The 22,025-nt window shown below is 32.4% G+C and overlaps 1 protein-coding gene across 2 annotated transcripts; it reads left to right on the forward strand.

Moving 5' to 3' along the window:
• The first annotated feature begins 235 nt into the window (after nt 1-235).
• LOC132736366 (tRNA selenocysteine 1-associated protein 1-like) lies at nt 236-18,270 on the forward strand. Of its 2 annotated transcripts, XM_060723483.1 has the most exons (11): nt 236-398; nt 4,154-4,251; nt 4,663-4,749; nt 6,449-6,548; nt 7,468-7,514; nt 8,303-8,406; nt 9,203-9,350; nt 10,651-10,798; nt 15,317-15,365; nt 15,669-15,727; nt 16,743-18,270. In XM_060723483.1, exons 1-11 carry the CDS (start codon nt 357-359, stop codon nt 16,821-16,823), a joined length of 963 nt encoding a protein of 320 aa, XP_060579466.1. In that variant the 5' UTR covers nt 236-356; the 3' UTR covers nt 16,824-18,270. The 2 variants fall into 2 exon arrangements, with proteins under 2 accessions (XP_060579466.1, XP_060579467.1); XM_060723484.1 differs by lacking the exon at nt 4,663-4,749 and having other exon boundaries at nt 16,743-16,986.
• The last annotated feature ends 3,755 nt before the right edge of the window (nt 18,271-22,025 follow it).

The raw sequence follows: 22,025 nt of genomic DNA on the forward strand, positions 1-22,025 counted from the left end.
GAGAATAACCTCGTCGTACGTACCAACGACTAGTTCCATGTTGACATTTGGACATGTGCTTGCGTAAAACGTCATCAAAATAAGCGTAAAGACATGCACCCAAAACAAAGATTTTTATATCAACTTATTAGTATGAACGCTAACAAAGTCAAATTTGTTTATTTTATTAAAGTAAAATTAAATTTTTAAATGTTCTGATCTAACTTAAAATGTTAAGTGCTAATTTTTAAGCTTTGCTTGAATCAGTTTAGAGACTTTTGTATGTAGCCAATCTGAAAATTGATAAAATCCATATTTTATTACTTTCTTAGAAAATACGACTTCTATGTACACTAATCTATTACATGTAAACAACCATGGCTGTCAATGATGCTAGCAGAACATTATGGATGGGAGATGTAAGTTATAAACAGCAGATTTTATATAATGCAATATGTTTTCGCGATGTGTATTTAGCTGTTCAGACAGACGCCCAGACTCATATAGGTCTAACATAATTAAAACTTGTCATGAGTCTCATGACAAGTTTTAATTATGTTAGACCTATATGTAACCTGTGTGTGTTTGCGTTTGTTCACCCTCACCACCGGAAAGAGACCATATGGGCGAGCATTAAATATGTAACCTATTTTATGCTTTCCCTTTAATTAGTCCAATATATTAGACGTTACAGGCTTGTTATAGTTTATGTCGGTCAAGCCTGAAGATAAGAAGATAAGCTTTTGAATAAAGCTTGAAAGGCAAGACAATAGACATTTTTTGAAATTTTTATGATGCTATGCGTTTTTGAGCAATAATTATTAGACGTTACAGGCTTGTTATAGTTTATGTCGGTCAAGCCTGACGTCTAATAATTATTGCTCAAAAACGCATAGCATCATAAAAATTTCAAAAAATGTCTATTGTCTTGCCTTTCAAGCTTTATTCAAAAGCTTATCTTCTTTTCTTTCAATTTCATGCTCAATTATACACACAAACTCTCAAACAATGTACTTAACAATTTAAAGTAAAATATAAACGTCAATCTATTTTTGTCTATCAGCCATACTGGTTAAGCAAGGTGCTTCACAGATTGATTCCAAATTTTTGAACGGAAAAATATATTCTAACACACTGACGGTGCATGGGCAATTATTTCGTTAAAAAAATATTCCGTTAGATTGTTCTGACTCAGTTAAACGCTTGCATTTGAATTAGCCAATCAGATTTCGCGCACTTTATAGCCGCCATTTGTTTATCGGCTGTAAAGGGAATTTAAATACATGTGAGGATTTAATCATGATTTTTCGGATGTGACAGTTTAATTATTTTGACAAAAAATATTTATTTTTTAGTTTTGTTCATAAATAGGTCAAAACTTATGTAAATACACGCTGTCTTCATTGTTTTTCGTTCCGCCCGATTTTCTGGCGGAACATGCTATGGGTTTTTGAGCAATTTCGATATGACGTTGCTTTGCCCAGAAGCAAAAATATCTCAAAGCGACGTCATATTTATAGGACTACCCTTAAATATGAAAGTAGCCAAAGCACTTACAAACTTTCGCTATACGTATATGCAGTATTTCGATAGAGCGGAAGTCAGTGCGCGAGCATGCGCTTTGCCATATCTCGTTCAGTTACCGCTCACGTTTTAAACTCAGTTGCTATGAAGCGACACTAAGTGTACATGGCTTTTACAACTAAAATATCAGACAAACACATTAAAACAATACACATAAACTACACATACACATGTAGTTGTTTTCCATATTTATAACTGATAGTCAAACATATATCTCAATATTCTTACTGATTTAATGTATTGTTTACATGTGATGACAGCAACGCTGTGTGTTAGATTACTTTTGGTTCAGAAAATTCATTTGTTTACCATCAAAACTCATGTTTACCATAGGAACCATATATAGATAGAAAGCAAATTAAACAAAGGTAAAGAAAAAATTGTCCGTTTCTGAACAAAAAATCGAATAAATAAATACAAAGTCTTTTTAAAAGTTCCCTTCTTTAAGTTCATTTGAAAGGGGAATAATTTGGTGGAATTTTAGACAAGGAAACAGGGAGTTGTCTTTCATGGCTAGGGAATATGGCCGACTGAAATCATGCAAGTAAGTTTGTAAGTGCAAAGCCTATCAGATAAAAAGATGTCGTTAGTTTTTTACTTTACATTTTTCTTTAAATAGAAAATTTATTTAAAAGAAAGTTGTTATTCAGTATCATGCACCACTTCCGTTTTAGTCAGACAGAGACGTTGAAATACATATATACAATATAATATATTATATTTCTCTGAATCAGAGTACCTTGATGATTATTCTTAAGCATCCTTTTTTGGAATATCTCGCCAATTATCATTGTGTTACATTAAAAATGTTCGCTGATTATCATAAAGTTATGATTACATATAAATCTGGGATTCATGGCTGAACGGCGATTCCAAGCATTTTTGGAAATGCTAATACTTGTATTCCAATATAGATATATGTCAGACCTTTTCCCTGTATCACCATGATAATCAGACCCATTCCCAATAGCAAAATATAACTTTTTCCATTGAATCTTTAAATAATATAAAATTCATAAACTAACTGAAATCCTGGTATCCAAATGAAAAAAATTGCTGAAGTTTATCTGGTATCATAACAGACAGAGTATGATATTTTTTAAACATTAACATTTATAAACATATGAATTAATACTGCAATATTTCCAGTAAAAAAGTAATGTTCATGAGATTCTTAAAACATTAAATTTCCCTGGACGATTGAAATAAACTACAACAGAACCCACAGAGTTCCAGATAATTTTTTTACACTGGGGGTAATTACCCCCACTTTTCAGAATGTGGGGGTAAATTTAGATATATCGTAAATCTAAAGGGTACAATTAAATGACTTACTTTTTTGTACAAAAATAATATGATCCTTTGAAAATATAATAGTTTTTAATGAAAACACATTTAAGATATTTATTTTGTATTAATTTAGCAGATATTCAGCGTGAATTCACTTCAATTGAAAGGCCTTTACCATATTCTTATTCTTTTTTATATTGTTTACAACAAAAATTGGTGACAATACATAAACAGTAACGTTACAAATAATCATCAATCAATTGCCGATTTCTGCATGTTTATTGCACCTTCATTAGCCCATACATTGCCAGCTTTAAATTTATGACAAGTCAGATATTTCATTCGTACTTCAGTACCAGTTTCTGAAATTTGAAGCCACGGATAACATTTTTGCCAATTTTCAAGTGTTGTGTTGCGAATACACGATCTATTTACAATGTCTTCAACAATAGGATTCACAATTGTTTTAGTGTGTAACTGAGTTGCGTTAAAAAATTGTCAATTTTCCTCTGCTTTGGTTTGGAAGCAGCCATGATTTACGTCTTTATTAACAAACGCTTGCAATTATAAATGGAAATCAAGCCACACGTTTTACCAAGCGTCTACGCGATTAAGACATAATTTGACTGGTTTACAGAATGAAAAGTTGTTGGAAGTATTTTGGCGGGTAATAAACGGAAAAAGATACACAGTCAACTGTTAAATGGAAATGGAATCAGCTGTTTCGAAAATGAAAGTGCACACCAAATACGCTTCGATTTTTCATTCTTTGCGTATTTAATTTATAGCGTGCGTAAATGAACGCAACAAATTTGAAATATGGTGCGTATTTAGCTGCTTTTGAAGCGTAAAATACGCCGATACGCACGTTATCTGGAACTCTGACCCAGCTAGTGCTGCTTTTGATTTTAGTATCTGTTTCATTTAAAAGAAAGCAAAATTGACAAACAACTAAATATGATGTAAAAACAAACTGCTAGTATTTGATTGTTTTGTAAAATTGGTTGTATTAGTGGATTAATCAGGAAAATGGCATGGTTGATGTTGTAGGGACTGGTGTGACCAGGGTTGGTGTTGTATGGAAATAATGTTGAAAACCCAGTTTGGCTCAAATCTTCTTTTCATTGAAAACCAAAGTACAGCTGGAGAATTAGGTTGAAGCAGTCTATGTTCTCTGATGATGTAAGCGTATTGGAATAGACTATTAAACTTTAGTCATATAGGTTAAAACTTATTTATGTTTTGAATGTATGTCTCTTAATATATTTCTGTAGAATATTATACTGTTTTTCCATTTTAGTTAGAACCATACATGGATGAGTTTTTCATTTTGCAAGCCTTTGAAAATATGGGTGAACCAGCTGTACAAGTGAAAATGATTAACAACAAATATACTGGGTATGTTTGAATGTTGAGTTTTTATATAACATCTTCATACATACATATAATTTTTTTTTTTTTAAACATGATCATTTTAGCTCAGTTGTGAAAAAATAAACCTGGTAGCTTAATATTAAAACCCTTGTTGATTTCTTTTCTTGGATCTAAGCTTTTCTTGGTGTCATATGAGGTTACATATCATGTCATGGTTGTGATCCAAGTAGGGCTTGAACCCACAATCCTAGGGTTGAGAGGCAGACACCTTTGTTGCAGGCCATTACTCTCTTCATCTTTTTGGTTTTCTCTCTGACCAATGGTAGTCAACTGATGTTGTTAAAAGGTTAGAGAAGGTAAAAAATTATATAAGAAAATGAGTTATCATTGATACAGCTTCTACCAATAAAGGAGATTTTCCTTTATCATTGGTAGGACTGGGGAAGATGATGATTTTCAAAAGATTTATGGGCAAGAAAGGGAAATAAGTAGAGAAGTTGGTCAGATGTATCCAGAATTGAGGTAGGAATATGGAAGATTGAACATTAACCTTCAGGGCTCATCCGGAAGGGCGATTCAGGCGAAAACTTCGCAGTGTATATTTCCATTTCGCTCTCCCAATTGATCAAAGAGAAGTCAACATCGCCATTAAAATCTTAATTCCCAAAGAGTAATTACTTGGCGATGTAAAGACCAGAGATTGTATCCACCCATATGACGACTGCTAATTATCATTATCCAATCAGATTGTCGCTTTATACTACCCTTTTACCTGTATGCAAAGCGATAGACCGCCTACTCTAAACAGTAAATAATGAGAGCATCGGCCCGAAACGGGTATAATTGTGTGACAGTTTTGCGAGTTTAATACGGGATTTGGCGTTAATTATAGATTGTTTTTTCCCGATCATCTGAACACGTGCAAATCTTCCCTAATTGATATACACACGGTGTTTAACCCGAGTAAAGGCGATGTGCAATGGATTTTTCACGGCTATCACAAAACTGTTAGTCAATTAAAAATAATCATCCGGATTAAAAACTTAATCATAGTTTTGAATGATTTCAGTCCGTTAACATCAATTAAAATTTGTTATGTTGCTCATGTCATGGCTACAGGGCGAAATGCCCAAACCTAGCAGTAAAAGAAAGTTACTGATTCTAATACACCTACGCAAAAAAAATTTCAGAAAGCCAATTAGCAAAAATCTTACGATTGGTATGTTGTAGACAGTGAGAGTGTTTGGCATTGTTATCTTTGTTTGACACAGCTTACGCACTGGGTACGACATCCCGGAAAAACTACGAATCATGATCGGCATGCTACATATCGGTCATATATCATGTGTACATGTAACAACAAAATTTGTCAGGAAAGAAGTGTTCTTATTGTTTCAATATATATATTTGTTTTAATGTCATAAATATGACTCTCAGATTAAGATTTATCAATATTGTAAATTTCAAAAAGCATTATTTATAAAGATATTGCCGAGTTTAACATTTCATGAAAATAAAAGAAGGTAATTAGAAATTTATTTTCTATAATTTTTCAGTCAAATTTTTCAATAAGAAATGAATGTATATAATTTTAGTGATCAAATATAATGTGCACAAATGTTTGCAGTATATATTTTACATATTCTTCGATGTTTGAAAATTGTTTTATAAGCATAATTATATGCACATAAATGTGACATTACAACATACAAGATCATAAAAGAAATTTTTGTAATCAGAACAGAATGGACAGATTTTAATAATCAATATCCAATGTAACTCTATCTTCTATTAAAAGTGAGGAAAGTAAAAAGATAAAATTAATTATTCATCATATTTTTTCTTACACATTATTATCAATAAATCTACATGAAAATATATAAACAAATATTTAGAGAAAGCTTATAAATAGCTCATAAATAGATTAATTGTGTTTATATTATAGTTAAAGGATGTATAGCCATGCATGTTAATGCATACACATTGGGTTGTTTCCCTTCTCCCTATTTTTCGTGAGGAAGTCACTTCTCCCTAAAATTTCCCCCCAGGATGAGCCCTGACCTTTCTAGATAACATACTGGTATGATATGATGTGTGTGAAAATTTGAAATTTGCAAAATTTATTGGAGTAGTTGTCAAGACCTGAAGTTTGTGCATTTATATGAAACAAGCAGATGTACAATTTAAGGTATTGATATAGTAGATATATTGATTATTTCAGATTGCCAGCTGGTTACTGTTTTGTAGATTTCACAGATGGTGACACTGCACAGAGAGCTCAGTTACGTCTTAATGGAAAAATTATACCAAACAGTCAGCCTGTAAGTTATACAGATAGTGTTATATGTCATTTATTGGCCGGGTACCACAGGTGTTAACTTGGGTTAAAGTATGGTGAATGGCGGGCAGACTGATGGATGGTTTGGGAAAAAAGCTTCTGTAACAGTTTTCTCAGCAACTACTTATCACAGTCTCTTGATATTTGGTATACAGCTTTAACACATGGATCCAAACTGTGGTATCCAATTTCAGTGCTGTCGCTCATCCACTTTCTGTTTACCAACTTAGTTAAATTTACGACATTAATGGTCAATGGTAGAAATTTTCATAATATCACAGCCTCATGATATTAGGTATACAAATGTAAGCCGGCCATTTCTGTCTTTGACCCATTTTTGAAGGAATCAGTTTGGTGTGTTTTAATTTGATTTATGAATATCATATTATATATGATACACATAAGTCTGCTATAAAACAGGTAGGACAGTCAAGTGTATTTTTACACAGTATATGCACGCCATAAGAAATGAATGCGTACAAGATATGCATGCCATAAGAAATGAATGCCTACAAGCCTCATGACATTAATAAACCAAATAAAATTAGGAAAATTACTTCTGTGCTCAATGTCGTTCAACATATTTTTACCAATTCCTTATTTTTATTAGCATGTTAGAATGGAAATAGATACTCATTTTGTATTATTCTACAACAAAACACTCAAAATTGATGTCTATTTTCAAAATCTAAATACCCTATGATGATAAAAGTTTAAGCAAAGACTGCAGTATATTTGAAATGACAATATTATATTGAGAGTATAATGCAAAAATATGTATGAGGATAAATTGATTGGAACTAAAAACTTAAGATTGTAAAAAAAAACTTTGAAATGAGTGTTCATTGTTTAAGTATAGATAAATAAACTTTTTAAGTATATCTTGTTTGCTACTTTTTCAGCCTCACAGATTCAAGTTGAATTCAAATCAAGTCAGAGACTGTCCAAAGTAAGTACATGTACTGGCCAGAACTTCTCAATTCTTTTCCTCATCTTGTCCATCTGATTATGGTCTGTACTGTTCCATATTCACTCAGTACATATTTTGAAATTTTCCCAAAAATGGATGACTGGTTTTGTCCAGATTGAGAAATGGACAAGTCCATTTAGGATGGTAAATTTTAAGGCAGTCATGATAGTATTTTATATTTTGTTTCCACAGAAAAATGAAATACCAGAGCCCCTAGCGAGCATAATATTGTTTAATTCAGGTTCGATAATTTTAGAAATGAACCTAATGGAATAAACGGCAAAAGTTGTAGAATAGAATAAATGGCCAAAATTGTAGTTATCACATACGCAAAGTAAGAACTGTTTTAAAGTATAAAAAATTCATTTATGAAGATCTTATAGTGTAATGTTAACATTATTTGCACTTTTACACAAGGTTTGTGTAACACAAATGATGTCACATTGCAAAGTTATTTACTAGTGTATTACCGATTTTATTAAATGACTTTATAACACTATTTTCGTCTTGGTTTTTACATGATATATCATTACATATATTCAAGTGTAAAGAAAAATAACCAAGAACAGTAGTATATATGAAGGTTGTCAGACTTCAGTTGGCCATATTCATAAAAAATAGAATCCTTAAAGAAAGCTCCTTAATTTTTAAGGAGGATAATCCTTTAACTGAAACAAATCTCCAAAAGTTAGAGAAATTTTCTTTTGTGTCTCAATATTAATTTATTTTGTACCAATTTTTGACTATGCAAACTTTTATGATTTCAGAAAAGAGTTTTCGTTGTTTGTTGGAGAGTTATCGGAGGAAGTAGATGATTATGCCTTATTCCGAGCATTTGTTAAAAAATATTCATCATGTCACACTGCAAAAGGTAAAAACTAAACTTTTATGGATTTATTTTACAATTTATACTACACAGTGATTTTCCTCCTTATAAAACAGAGGCTTATTAAAGGCCTCTTGCCAATTGAAATTTTTCTTTAAAATCATGCAGTTTTCCCAAAAAATCTGAACTTACCCTCAGTTTTTTTACTTCCCAAATTAGCAATTTTAGCAATAATTAAAATAAAAATTAAAATCTTATTGAAATCAAATCTAATTTTAAAGACTATTTCATCTTAAATGAAAAGTCCTTATTTTTAAAGATAGGTTTCTTTTAGGCTGTTCTGTTCTATTAAAATCTGTGTGTAAGAACTTTTTAATGTTTTTGTTGATATGATGTAAAATATAATTCTTATTTTTATAAATAATGTATTGTTTCCATTTAATGCCCTTGGGGGCTTGTCTTTTTTCAAATGGGGTGGGGGGGGGGATAGTTAATTAGAACTGTGTACTTTAAAATATATTATCTTTAAGATTCAATTCAATTGTAAAAAGTCATTATTTGTTATTTTTTAAATGAAAATATTTGGATTTTTTGGATTGCCTTTTCAGTATAGATTATCATTCTTCTACAAAATGTGGTATAGTGCCGGGGGGGGGGGGGGGGGGGGGAAAGATGGTGAATGGAAACAAGGTTAAAGGTTTTTGTTTTTGCAGCTGTGCATCAAAATAACTTTAGCATCAAGATTGTCCATGAAAAAATTTAGTACCATAAGTCATACATGTATGTTAGACGAGAGTCAAAGTCCATCAACATTCATTTGTTAAGTGTGTTATGTTTTCAGTTGTATTAGATTCACGAGGTATGTCAAAAGGTTATGGTTTTGTGCGGTTCTCAGAGGAGACTGACCAGCAGAAAGCCCTCATAGAAATGCAGCATACAATCGGTCTGGGACGTAAACCCATGAGGGTCAGTCTAGCCACACCTAAAAAGTATGAGAACTGATTTATCCTGTTTTCTCGTATTCTCGGGGGGTTAAGGACTAAACTTGGTTTCATAATATTTAAAAAACATTTTGTTACAGTATTTTTAGCCTGATACACAGAGAAATACCTTGTTTACAAAATATAAAGAAAGAAAAATCGTAACTGTAAGCAAAACTAAAGATATTTCTGCTTGTATATACTGACCTTCACCCTCTATGTGAAGCAGGTGCTTTCTCGTATTCTCGTGGAATTTGATTGGTTGTTAAGGCTGGTCGCTATGTGATGATTTTATTCTACATACCAGTTCAAATCATTAGTGCCACACGTAATTAAGTGTTAGATGGCCTAAATCTGTAATTTTATTGTGTTTTAATAACAGCTTGGCAGGCCATATCAAACTTTTAGGGTCATATTGACGCCTCTTTGGTACCAAATGATTTTGATTGTTCCAAAAATAGTTTGAACTCAATTTAGTGTTGTTATTTACATAATCTCTCTAATATATATTAAGTTTACGTTTATTTATTAGTTACTTATTAGTTATATGAGCATTAAACAATAATTACTACTGTTTTCCATTGCAGTTGTCAAAAATGAAATGTGTTTAGGACAAACAATGTTTCATTATTGGTTTTTAATTGGAGTTCATATCTTTTTTATACTATCTATTCGTGGAACAAATATTTTGAGCTGTATTGTATAAATAGTAGTGTGAGACCGTCATTTGATGCGTCTTGCGTCAGAGACCCGCTGCAGGTTTCTGCAACATGGAAAAATCTAGAAAAGTGATGATTTTTGGGAGGAAATTGATAAATTTAATGTTTATTCTCTGGATTTTACGATGATTTCCACAGTTATTTTGGTTTTTTATCTATTTTTGTCGCATTTTCTTTATTTTTTTAATGGAGATGAAAATGCTCTGCTAAATAGACATGTTTTCGGATATCGACGGAAGTCGCGAGCGTCGCTTCCATCCGTTTTAATTATTCCACGAGAATACGAGAAACCCCGAGAATACGAGAAACAGGGATAATATTTGATGTTTATTATTTTTTGGTGTTGACTGTTATTTGACTAAATTTTGTGTACTTTTGAAGAAATCAATGTTAGCTGGGTCAATTGTAATTTGTATATATTCTTTAATTTCATAAATAAAATATTTTTTGATTTTTCAATTGTATAAGTGATATGTAGGAAGTTGGGACGTTAATGCATAAAACATGAAAACAGTGTTGGCATGACTTAAAGCCAAGCCATAAATCATTGTATTATTGTATATCAAATTAAATGAATTGTTTTAATTCAGAACAAATACCTATGATGGTGGAAGTACTGCAGGACCAAATATGGCGGCCGCCTCGTATCAGAGTAAAGCGTACCAGGATTATTATCAACAGTATTACCAGCAATATTACAATCAGTACTACGCAAGCCAACAAGTTGCCCAAGCACCAGTAAATATGCTTTATTTATACTGTTAAATACTGCCGAAATTTTGATCCCGAACAATATCTTTGTCATATAGGGAAATGTCTGTTGTTGACGGGCTATCTTGATTCAGGTTGTTTTGCAATTTTAACAGAGGTAATCAGGAATGTCACTGAATTAAGGTTAAGAAGATAATGGTGATCTTTGGCGCTTTTTTATGAACATGGTTGTTGACATCATTATAATGTCTGATGCCTGTTATATAAGTTAATTTCAACTGTTTTGTCAGGAAGAGCCAGGAAACAGGTCAGAAATGGTAGTTTGATGATAATTCTTTCTATGAAAATGTCTGTAAAAACATTGTATATTCAGAATGTTTCACAAACTTTTTGGATAACATAGAACAAATCTTCTGAGATAATACAGTCCATCCTTTTCAGAAGTAAAACAGTACAACCTCTTTACAGCTGATACAGTGCAATCTCTGCAGAGCGGCACCATTTGGGACACAAAGTGTGGTTGTTGCTCTAGCGAGATTAATAGGCCACTAAAGTTATGAGTATATGTAGCTTGACATCAAACAAATTGCAACACAAGCTTTCTTTAGTATTTTGCAATCAATATATATCCATGGACCTTGTAGTAAAACCCTAAAAAAATATACCTTCGGAAACTTGACTTATGGCAGGTAGTTTACGAGTACCTGTCCAGGGATAAAAATCGTAATATAAAATCGTAATATGTTTAATATGTGGCGACTGTCTTGTCTTTCTATGTTATAGATTGGTAGTTTTTAAGCATGTATTTGGTGTTCGTAAAAATAGAATTTGCAATGAATAATAACAGGTTTTGCCTCTTTTTTATTATTTATTCACTTGTGACACACAAGATTATTACCCCACCCACTCATAATAATAATGCAAAACGTTCAAATTACATTATCTTAAAATACCTAATAATTACAATTGAAAAGAGGTTCAAATAATATTTATATCACATAAGCTTATATAAATAAAGAAACATAATCACTTAGGACATTTTGAAAGCAAAATGTAACATACGTTACATCAATTAAATTAACATTATTTTAGCATCGTTTAACTATTTTTGAAAAATTTATGAAAATAAAGAAAACAAACTTAGTTATTTTTCCTAAAATCTGTAGGAACAAACAATGCACCTGGTAATATACTCAATTTCTGACAGTAACTCGTTATTTATTTTTCCTGTGTCATTAACATATTTGTACGTTACCAAAGTCTCATCTATCCAAATATTACCCATAAATGTTATGCAAACTATAACTTTTAACATGATTTAGTAGAAATAACTATTTATCATCGCCAGTATTGTCCAACTATCTATATTGCACAACATTTACGTTAGTGAGGAATAAATGCTAAAAATGAGCCGTCGTTATGCCTTTAGTAATGCTTCAAAATTAGAATTTTATATGTACAAAATGTCAATCTTATGTCATGTATCATTTAGGTTGCTTTAAAAAATATTTCACCTTTGAAATTGAATGCCATCACATCTTGTTTAACCTATTTATGTTTTCTTCCTTATTATATAAAGAGATATTAAAGTGATCTCCACATCTCTATATCTCTCATAATGCTTATTAGTTCGACTACACCTAGTCACATTTAAAAAAAAAATGTTATCCTTTCAATAACTTTCAAAGTATTGCATAGTGGTTAAAAAGCTTTCTCCTGCTGTTTTCGATGGTCTTTTCACTAGATTTGCAAGTCGTGTTTTTGCACTTTTCATGAAAAGAACGTCTTGAAATGACTGTTACTGTTACAACAATGGTGGTAACGTATTTTATCTGTCAGGAGGCCATTTACGCATTTGATTCTTCCTAGGACTTTACTTCACGCTTAAAGTGTCTTGTTTTACACAAAGACTTGATTTAAACATGAAAGTCGAAGGTTTAAACTTTACTTACAACATCGCCACGAAGTTTATGTTCTTTCTGCAACTTACACAGTTATTGTCTTAAATAAAGATACGTTCAACATTTTTTTCTTGTTTCTGAACTTCTAATCATGTTATGGTCTCTTGCAGTTTTCTCTTCTCGTCGTAATGATAACAATACTCTTTTCTATCATTTCAATTTTACATCCAGTCATCTAAAATGGAAAAAAATAGATTACAAAAAAACATTTTCTGGTTTTAAAAAATATAATACTATTCATCATATAAAAATAAAGAAATAAATTTTACCCAAAAAGTGGAGTCCTCTTCAGAGAAATGCATAAATTTGGGTGCACTATAGAGCGAAACGTATGTTCAAGGACAAATACAGCTTTCATGATCACAGACTCAATCAAACCATGCCTGTAATTTTCAGTAAATTTGCTGTTTTTAATGCTTCCAAGGGCAGGGATCACTTACTTTACCAGATATTTATACATCACAACAGCAGATGTGAAGTGCTGTGTGGCAGCCGTAAAAAGTTGCCCCGTACTTTACTTCAGTGTTGTTTTATTTTTCTGGTCTTTCGGGATCATTGAATCCAGCACTTTTTAAGTGTTGAGAATTAAGTATTGCTCAATCCAGTGCTAGGGGGCATGAGGGATGTTTCACTTTTTCATTATCCATCATATACAGACTCAATCAAACCGGCTCTGCAATTTTCATGTAAATTTGCTTTTTAATTCATCTGAGGGATCACGTTCTACCTGATATTTTAATTACATCTGTAACTGTTATTGACGAGAGAAACAGAATTAAATAAAAGGAGGCATTTTCCCTGTGGTCACATGGTTGTAGGTATGACAGGGCTTTCATTTTTGGCTTATCAAAAAAAGCACCCGAACTATTTATCAATCACTTCATAGAAATGAGTTATCCGTTCGTTTAGGCCAATACTTTCAATATGATTCACATACGATATGCTGTAGTTTTCATAAATATAGGACGGACAGCATAAGGAAAGGAAAGCAAACAGATAGACAAACCCTATTAAAGATAGGCAGATGTTAACAGTTTCTCAGAATCAAGTTTTACAACTATCAAATTTTATTTTTTGGTAAAGAAAAAAAACAGAGCCAGACGGACAAAAAGGCAGATAGACATGTTTTTAAACAGAAAGACAGACTGTGTATATGGACATACCATATTAGCACAAACATCTCTGATTCATTACGTTTTTATTAAAACTATCTTATCTCATGTGTTTGTAAAATTGTACAACGAATTTAACACTCAAAATGGGGATCTATTACCACTGGCAAAGCAACAGTTAACTCCGAATATAGCTCCTCATCAATATTTGTAGCAAAATTTAGTTAAACCAAAGACACAGATAGCATGTTATCTATGTCTCTGGTTAAACCATGGAGCTCAACAACAATTTGAACTGCTTACTGTGACTGTAAAATAAGTTTTCTCCCTTTTTGGAATCATTATTTTGAAATTATATAATCATTTTAAATTCTGTATCTGTTTTTTACTCCCCTGACATCTCATATATCACTAGTATGTAAAAAAGATAATATACTCGTACCACGCTCAGTATTACCTTTCAATTCTTATCTTCCAAATGTTATTCAAATGAAAACATAGAAGCTATCATACACAATGACATTTTTATACCAAAAACTAATAATCTGTTAATAAATATCATGTATTTATTATTCTAAAATTAATAACAATTTATTCTAGATTTCGTGCATTGTTTACCCAAACACGCTTCCGTAGTTACATTTTGTAGCTACCCAGGATAAATTTAAATTTGTTTATTTTTATTTTTCCTACTTCATAAACATCTTATTATCAAAAGGAATGTTAATATATAGGCTAATGATTATTTATATCTCATGATAATTGAAAAATCTTTACTGTTTTAAACGACAAACGCTGATTTATATACACGCAAAAACCCATTACAATTCATTCATTATATTTGATATTTGGGCATGTACGAGGCTAGAAGTTGTAAAAACAAGTAAATATAATATGAAAATTTATACATACTTTGCACAACAACTTCTAAATCCAACTCCAAGTAGTAAATGTGTTAATTTTGAAATATTTAAATCGCGCGGCCACATTACTTTTGTTTACCTCGACACCGGTTACAGCATAAAACTCTGTGTATGGTGTACATGCAGAGCCATATAAAAACTCGAAACAAATGCAAAATTTGAATTGCTTTTTTTACTGGTTTGCCAAGGTTAGATTTTTTTAGGGTTTTTACCTGTTTTATATGATGTGTATAACAAACTAAAAATGTAAAAAAAGCTTGTGTTGCAATTTGTTTGACGTTAAATTTTACTTTAATCGGACTATAAATTTGTAAATCTTACTTCAGGAAGTAATGCCTTTCTTGTAAACAAGTAATTGCTGTACAGAGTGACGCTTTGCAGGGGTGGCATTGTAATACCGGATTGAATACTTTTGGCATAAATTAATCAGTTTTTCTTTCGTTTCAGGCGGTTAACAGTCAAACTCTAATAATATGAACAGCTTGCATTGATTTGCTATAAGGTTATGGTTTATTAACCAGTTAACAAGTGGAATGTTTCTAATTTCAGCCAGCACAGACCTATTATAATGCTAATGATGACCAAAACGCTCTTGAAGGTAAGATATATACTATATATTTCTACTTTGTCAAATATGTTTCATTCATGATTACATAACTATAAAAAATTTGAAAGAGAATTTAATCAATCATTTATAGTTTTCATTCCAACATGTCAAACATATTCATAAGAAATTTATAATACATTTACATCAGAATTGAGAATAAGAAAAATTTACTTCATAAATTGACGGCAGCGATGTATATAGATAATATCAAGGTCACAAATATCCAATGAAAAGCAATTTTACAAACATGAGGTTTTATGAAGATAAATGACCATAAAGATTTTTTTATTGTAGAGCCAGAACTTGAGATAGATGTGAATAAATACAACAAAGAATATATGGCTCAAAGTGAGGTAAGCTTAAACTTTTACAGATAGAAATTTGGCTATATTTGAATAGTAAATAGGTTTTTAAAGCTTAACTAATAAACAAATAGATAGAGCTATTGTAATCACCCAGGCACCATTGTCATACATTAAGTTTTTTTTTTACAAGTTGATATCTCTTAAAATACTTAAAGGAATGGGTTGAAACACTTCATACACTTGTTTTCTGTGATTATCTTACTTAATTTCAATAATTTGCACAGGTCCCATAACTCTTGAGTTATCTTTTAACAGAATTATGCCATTTTCTTAGTATCAAGCTGAGAGTAGTTGAGCATACTGTCTTACAGACAGATCTTGTTATCAGTAATGGTATTATGGATAAATTTCATATGAATAAAGACATGAATTTAGAAATAATTAGCACAATGAAACACACATGCTATATATTCAGAAAAAAATAGATACATTTCTTTATTTTATTTGTCATTAAAATGTGATATGAGCTTTGACAAGTGGCTAATTCACAATGTACTATCAGACAGTGCATGAAAAAACTGTAAAATAGAATGTTATTTCCATGTTGCAAAACATAAATTCTCTGTTATTCGCTTGATATAATGAAATAAAATAAACACAAAAATACTATCAATGTTTTCAAAATTTGTTATTCTCAAAATGCTTGTCCAAACAAATTAAATCGACTGGAACAGCCTTTAAAGAATGTTGTTATTAGAAACTGAGGCGAAAACAAATTTCGCCACCAAAAATATAGTCCATCTATATTTTTTTCTTGAAGTGTAAGAGTGGAAATAGATATCGATTTTCAGTAGTCTGTGTAACACATACATGGCACAGTATGTCGTTCAGATGTTTGTAATTGATCACTCAGGTCTACGGCAAATTTTTGTGAATCGATTATTGTCGCTTTACATAACGTACAGTAACTGATTATCGGCGACTTGCGACAATCGGAACATCACTAGAGACTAGCAAGCCGTTGTTCAAACAAATTTGATATATATGTAATATGTAATTGTAGGAAATATTCGATGTCTTAGAAGATTCAAGATGGCATCCGATGGATCAGTGGAACTCTACTGTACCGGCTACAGCGAGGTGAAACTTTATACAAACTGGTGTAGGTTACCGTAGGCAACTGGCATGGTTTTTACCGATGGTGGGCAAGGCTTAAATCTCAACTTAAAAATGTGCTATATGGATTGTACTGGGAACATAATTATTGTTATTGTTTTTCTATAAAAGATATCTGAATGTTTTGGAAATGGAGTTGAGTTTTATCATTTTCCATGACGACTTGTTTTCAGATACTAGCATAATTTGTGTATACCGTTTTGGAGCAGTAACAATAATGTTTCTGCAACTCCGTTAGTGATGGTGTTGACATATAAATGGAAAACTAATAATAAAAAAAAACTGGAGATGTAAAAAAGTTTTTTATTTAACTTTCTAATGTTAAAAGGTATTAGTTTAATGAAAAATGACACTTGAGGTTACATGTACTCAACTGCCAGGAACAGTCAGTGCTCGTGCCATAGGCTTGTTGTATCTACATTTATCACATACCCGTGTGGCTTGTGACTCCGTAAAAAACGTATTGCAGGGCCGTGCATATGTTTTGATGTGACATCATTTTGCATTATACGAACACAATGTAAAGATGCGCTAAATGTTAGCATTACACAGTAAGCATCTCAGTCAAAGAATTATTCTTTTTCACTTTAAACAGTGTAGGTTTATTTCTGAATTTATTAAACTTGTTTAAAAAAATATTATGCTCACTAGAGGTTTGCATAATGTAATCTTATTCAACTTGTTCAATAAATTCAGTATTGAACTTTCACTCATTCAATATCCTCTATGTATGAAACAATATGCAAAGTGATCTGTATAAGATATGTATACTATAATAGGAGTATAGCATTCCCTGTTGTTATATTACTTGAATGAAAATCATTTCCTTGATTTTAGATATGAAATTCAGGATTAAATATATGTCATGAAATATTTCAGTCATCATTTATATAATTTCTGAATTTAAGTACTATTAAAGGAACTCAACTCAGATCCAAAAACCTGAAGACATAAAATTCGAAATTGTTACATTGACACACTTTGACAATTGAAACCAAAAAAGAAAGAATTTGCAGTCCTATCTAGACCAAAAGATTTAGTGAAGTCCCTTTAATGCTTACATTTATAGAAAAATCTCAATTTTTGTGAAAAGAAAAAAAACAAAAAAACAACCCAAAAAACAATGCATCAAAATTATTTGGTCATTAGATTGGAGAGTTTTAGCTATGGACTGGTAGGACAGGTTGATAAACAATAATTTCAACATGCATGATGCTAAGATTTCACAATAGATTTCAATTAATATTTTATAAAAAGATCATCATTAAATGCCCTGGTGCACATATACATATGTGGAATTTCGTAGACAGAATTATGATTCTTTGTATTTCTATATCCACTTGTTAATATGAAATATGATTTTTAGGAGAAAAACTCGGTGTTGCGAGGATTTTTCTGTCTCTTGTTTAATGTAAGAGAGAAAGAATTTGAGTCCATTTTTGAAAGTAATATTAATTCTAAGTACCCATAGGGTTGTTGAGTTAGAATATGAATCATTCTTGTATATCAAAAGACTGTTAGCGATGATAAAAATAAATATTTCTGATTTGTATGTGACTTGAAAAAAAAAAAAATATTGTCAGCATGAAATAAATTGAATAAATCTGAATTGAGTAATTAGTGTTACATATAAACTCCTACTGCTTACTTATATTAGCAATGAAAATTTAATACTTGATCAGTCAGTGACAAAAACTATGTACTAAAGTAGACCTTATTAAGAATTTGTAAGGCAATACTGAACGAGTGCGTTCTTATGTAACTTAACTTATACTATAGCTAATTGATTAATGCTAGTGGTGAGTGTTTACAGACTTGCAATATTAAAAATTAGCAAGCAGCCAAAGCCAATATGGCTTATAAGCTCCTACTTGGCTTTCACTTGCACAGCTAAAGTATTATCAATAAATATCAATGTTATCAAATCTTCACCCCACCAATCCTGGTCAAATTTAATTTTGAATAATTGTACTTTTTAAAATTTAAAGAATCATTCCTCTGAAATCCATATTTTTTTCAATTTCTTTAGAAATTTGAAGTATGGGTTTAATATTGATTTGATAATGGATTAGTGGCATGCTACATGTTTAACAAGTCAGCAATAAGATAGTTTATGTATATGGCAAATGTTAATTTCTTTTGAAACAGTAAATGAATACCTAAAATTAAGAAGTTTTTGAGAAATAAAAATGACGATGGGCATTTCTGAGACATAATTGACACTGTCTTCATATGATTTGCTCTGTCTGTTTGGTAGAAGTTAAAGATGTCTTGGTAAAATCATTGGTCAATATAAATGGACATATAGGAATGAAAACACATGCATGCTTTTCTTTTTTCTTTCTTTTATAAAGCAATTTATTGTGTTTTTACATTGCAAACATCAAAATCACATGAAGACCAATTTATGAAAAAATAGTTTTCATCTCCTGAGTGATTTTATGTTGACACGGAAACAATTCAGATTTATCTATTTTGATATTACTGTTACATGTTACCTATTGACTGTACACAGTAGGATAAACGTGATTGAACTTTATAATGAATCAAGACATCCTCTTCCCTGTTATTCGTATTTTGGACTGGGCTCCAAATGTTTACCAAATATCAACTACATGTACGTTTGATGATAAGCAGCTTTCATATACAACCCAAGCTTTGGATATGGGTCCACTTGCATGCTATTTTTTGGGGACTGGTGTAGTAAAACAACATGATTGTAAATGGTAAGTGTGTGTGTGCAGTTTTTTAAGATCACCCATGCACAAAGTGCTCGGAGGTGATCCTTTTGTGATGGCAGTGTGTCCCTCGGTCATCTATTGTTATCCGCAATTTTTATACCCCCGCACAACAAAGTTGTAAGGGGGGTATACTGGAATCAGCTTGTCCGTCCGTCCGGCTGTCCGTCCGGCCGTCCGTCCGTCCAGCCGTCCGTCTGTCGGTTTTTTCTTGTCTGCCCAATAACTTAAGATTCCTTTGACCCTTAGTCTTAATATTTGGCATGGAGGTTAGTCATGCTTAGTAGATGACCCCTATTGATTTTGAGGTCACTAGGTCAAAGGTCAAGGTCACAGGGGCCTTGACTTCAAAAGGCTTGTCCGCCCAATAACTTAAGATTCCTTTGACCTACAGTCTACATATTTGGCATGAAGGTTAGTCATGATAAGTAGATGACCCCTATTGATTTTGAGGTCACCAGGTCAAAGGTCAAGGTCACAGGGGCCTTGACTTCAAAAAGCTTGTCCGCCCAATAACTTAAGATTCCTTTGACCTACAGTCTTCATATTTGACATGGAGGTTAGTCATGAATAGTAGATGACCCCTATTGATTTTGAGGTCACCAGGTCAAAGGTCACATGGGCCTTGACTTCAAAAAGCTTGTCCGCACAATAACTTAAGATTCCTTTGACCCACAGTCTTCATATTTGGCATGGAGATTAATCATGATTAGTAGATGACCCCTATTGATTTTGAGGTCACCAGGTCAAAGGTCATGGTCACAGGGGCCTTGACTTCAAAAGCTTGTCCGCCCAATAACTTAAGATTCCTTTGACCCACAGTCTTCATATTTGGAATGGAGGTTAGTCATGATTAGTAGATGACCCCTATTGATTTTGAGGTCACCAGGTCAAAGGTCAAGGTCACAGGGACTTTGATTAAAAAAGTTTATCTGCCCAATAACTTTAGATTCCTTTGACCCACAGTCTTCATATTTGGCATGGATGTTGATCATGATTAGTAGATGACCCCTTTTGATTTTGAGGTCACCAGATCAAAGGTCAAGGTCATAGGGACTTTGACTTCAAAAAGTTTGTCCACCCATTAACTTAAGATTCCTTTGACCCACAGTCTTCATATTTGGCATGGATGTTCATCATGACTATAAGGTGACCCCTATTGATTTTGAGGTCACTGGGTCAAAGGTCAAGGTCACAGGGACCTTGACAAAAAAAAAGCTTTTCTTCTCAATTGCTAAAGAATGTCCTGTCCGCAATGTATTGATTTTGACATTTTCACATTTGAAGCATGTAGAATACATAACTTAGCAATGCACTGGCTTAGTAACCTCAGATTTGGCAGGGAGGTTGTCCTTGAGCTCTAAATGGCCACTGTTGATTCTGACAAAGTGGTATGCGGGGGTATTCACGCCATGATAGTGGCAGTTCTAGTTTTAAACAATAGCTTCTAAAACCTATCGCTGGATATTGACCTCATTTCACAGGAATGGTTCTCAGGTGATCCTCTACATATTTTGTGTAAATGGTTCAACTCTGATGCATTAATAGGTCATAGGAGCTAAAAATCTTCTCCTCAGAGCTTAGATATTTGGCAAGTAGCTTCATCTTGTAAACCTTTACAAAAGTTATAAAAATCAAAAGTGACCCAGCCCTTTATTGGGATTACTTAGTCTACATACACTTGTATTATAGTATGATTGTCTTAAAAATCTTATTCTCTGAAAGTGCAATGCAAAGAGCTTAGATATTTTGTGTGAAGCATCACATTGTTTTCCTCACTTAATTATACCTCCACACAACAAAGTTGAAAGGGGGGTATACTGGAATCAGCTCATCCGTCCGGCCGTCCGTCAATTTTTCCTTGTCTGCCCAATAACTTAAGATTCCTTTGACCCACAGTTTTCATATTTAGTATTGAGATTAGTCATGATTAGTAGATGGTGCCTATTGATTTTTAGGTCTCCAGGTCAAAGTCACCTGAACCTTGACTAAAAAAAGCTTGTCCACCCAATAACTAAAGATTCCTTTGACCCACAGTCTTCATATTTAGCATGGAGGTTTGTCATGATTAGTAGATGATCCCTATTCATTTTGAGGTCATTGGGTCAAAGGTCAAGGTCAGACTGGTCTTGACTAAAAAAAGCTTGTCTGCCCAATAACTTAAGATTCCTTTGACCGACTGTCTTCAAATTTGGCATGGAGGTAAGTCATGATTATTAGATGACCCCTATTGATTTTGAGGTCACTAGGTCATGGGTCAAGGTCAATAGGGCCTTGACATATAATGCTTGTCTTCCCAATAACTAAAGAATCCTTTGACCCAAAGTCTTTATAATTGGCATGGAGATTAGTCATGACCATTAGATGACTCCTATCAATTTTGAGGTTACTGGGTCAAAGGTCAAGGTCACAGGGGCCTTGGCTTCAAAAAG

This window comes from Ruditapes philippinarum, unplaced genomic scaffold (genome assembly GCF_026571515.1).
Source record: "Ruditapes philippinarum isolate M1 unplaced genomic scaffold, ASM2657151v2 ctg6841_1_1_1_1, whole genome shotgun sequence".
Lineage (NCBI taxonomy): Eukaryota > Metazoa > Mollusca > Bivalvia > Venerida > Veneridae > Ruditapes > Ruditapes philippinarum.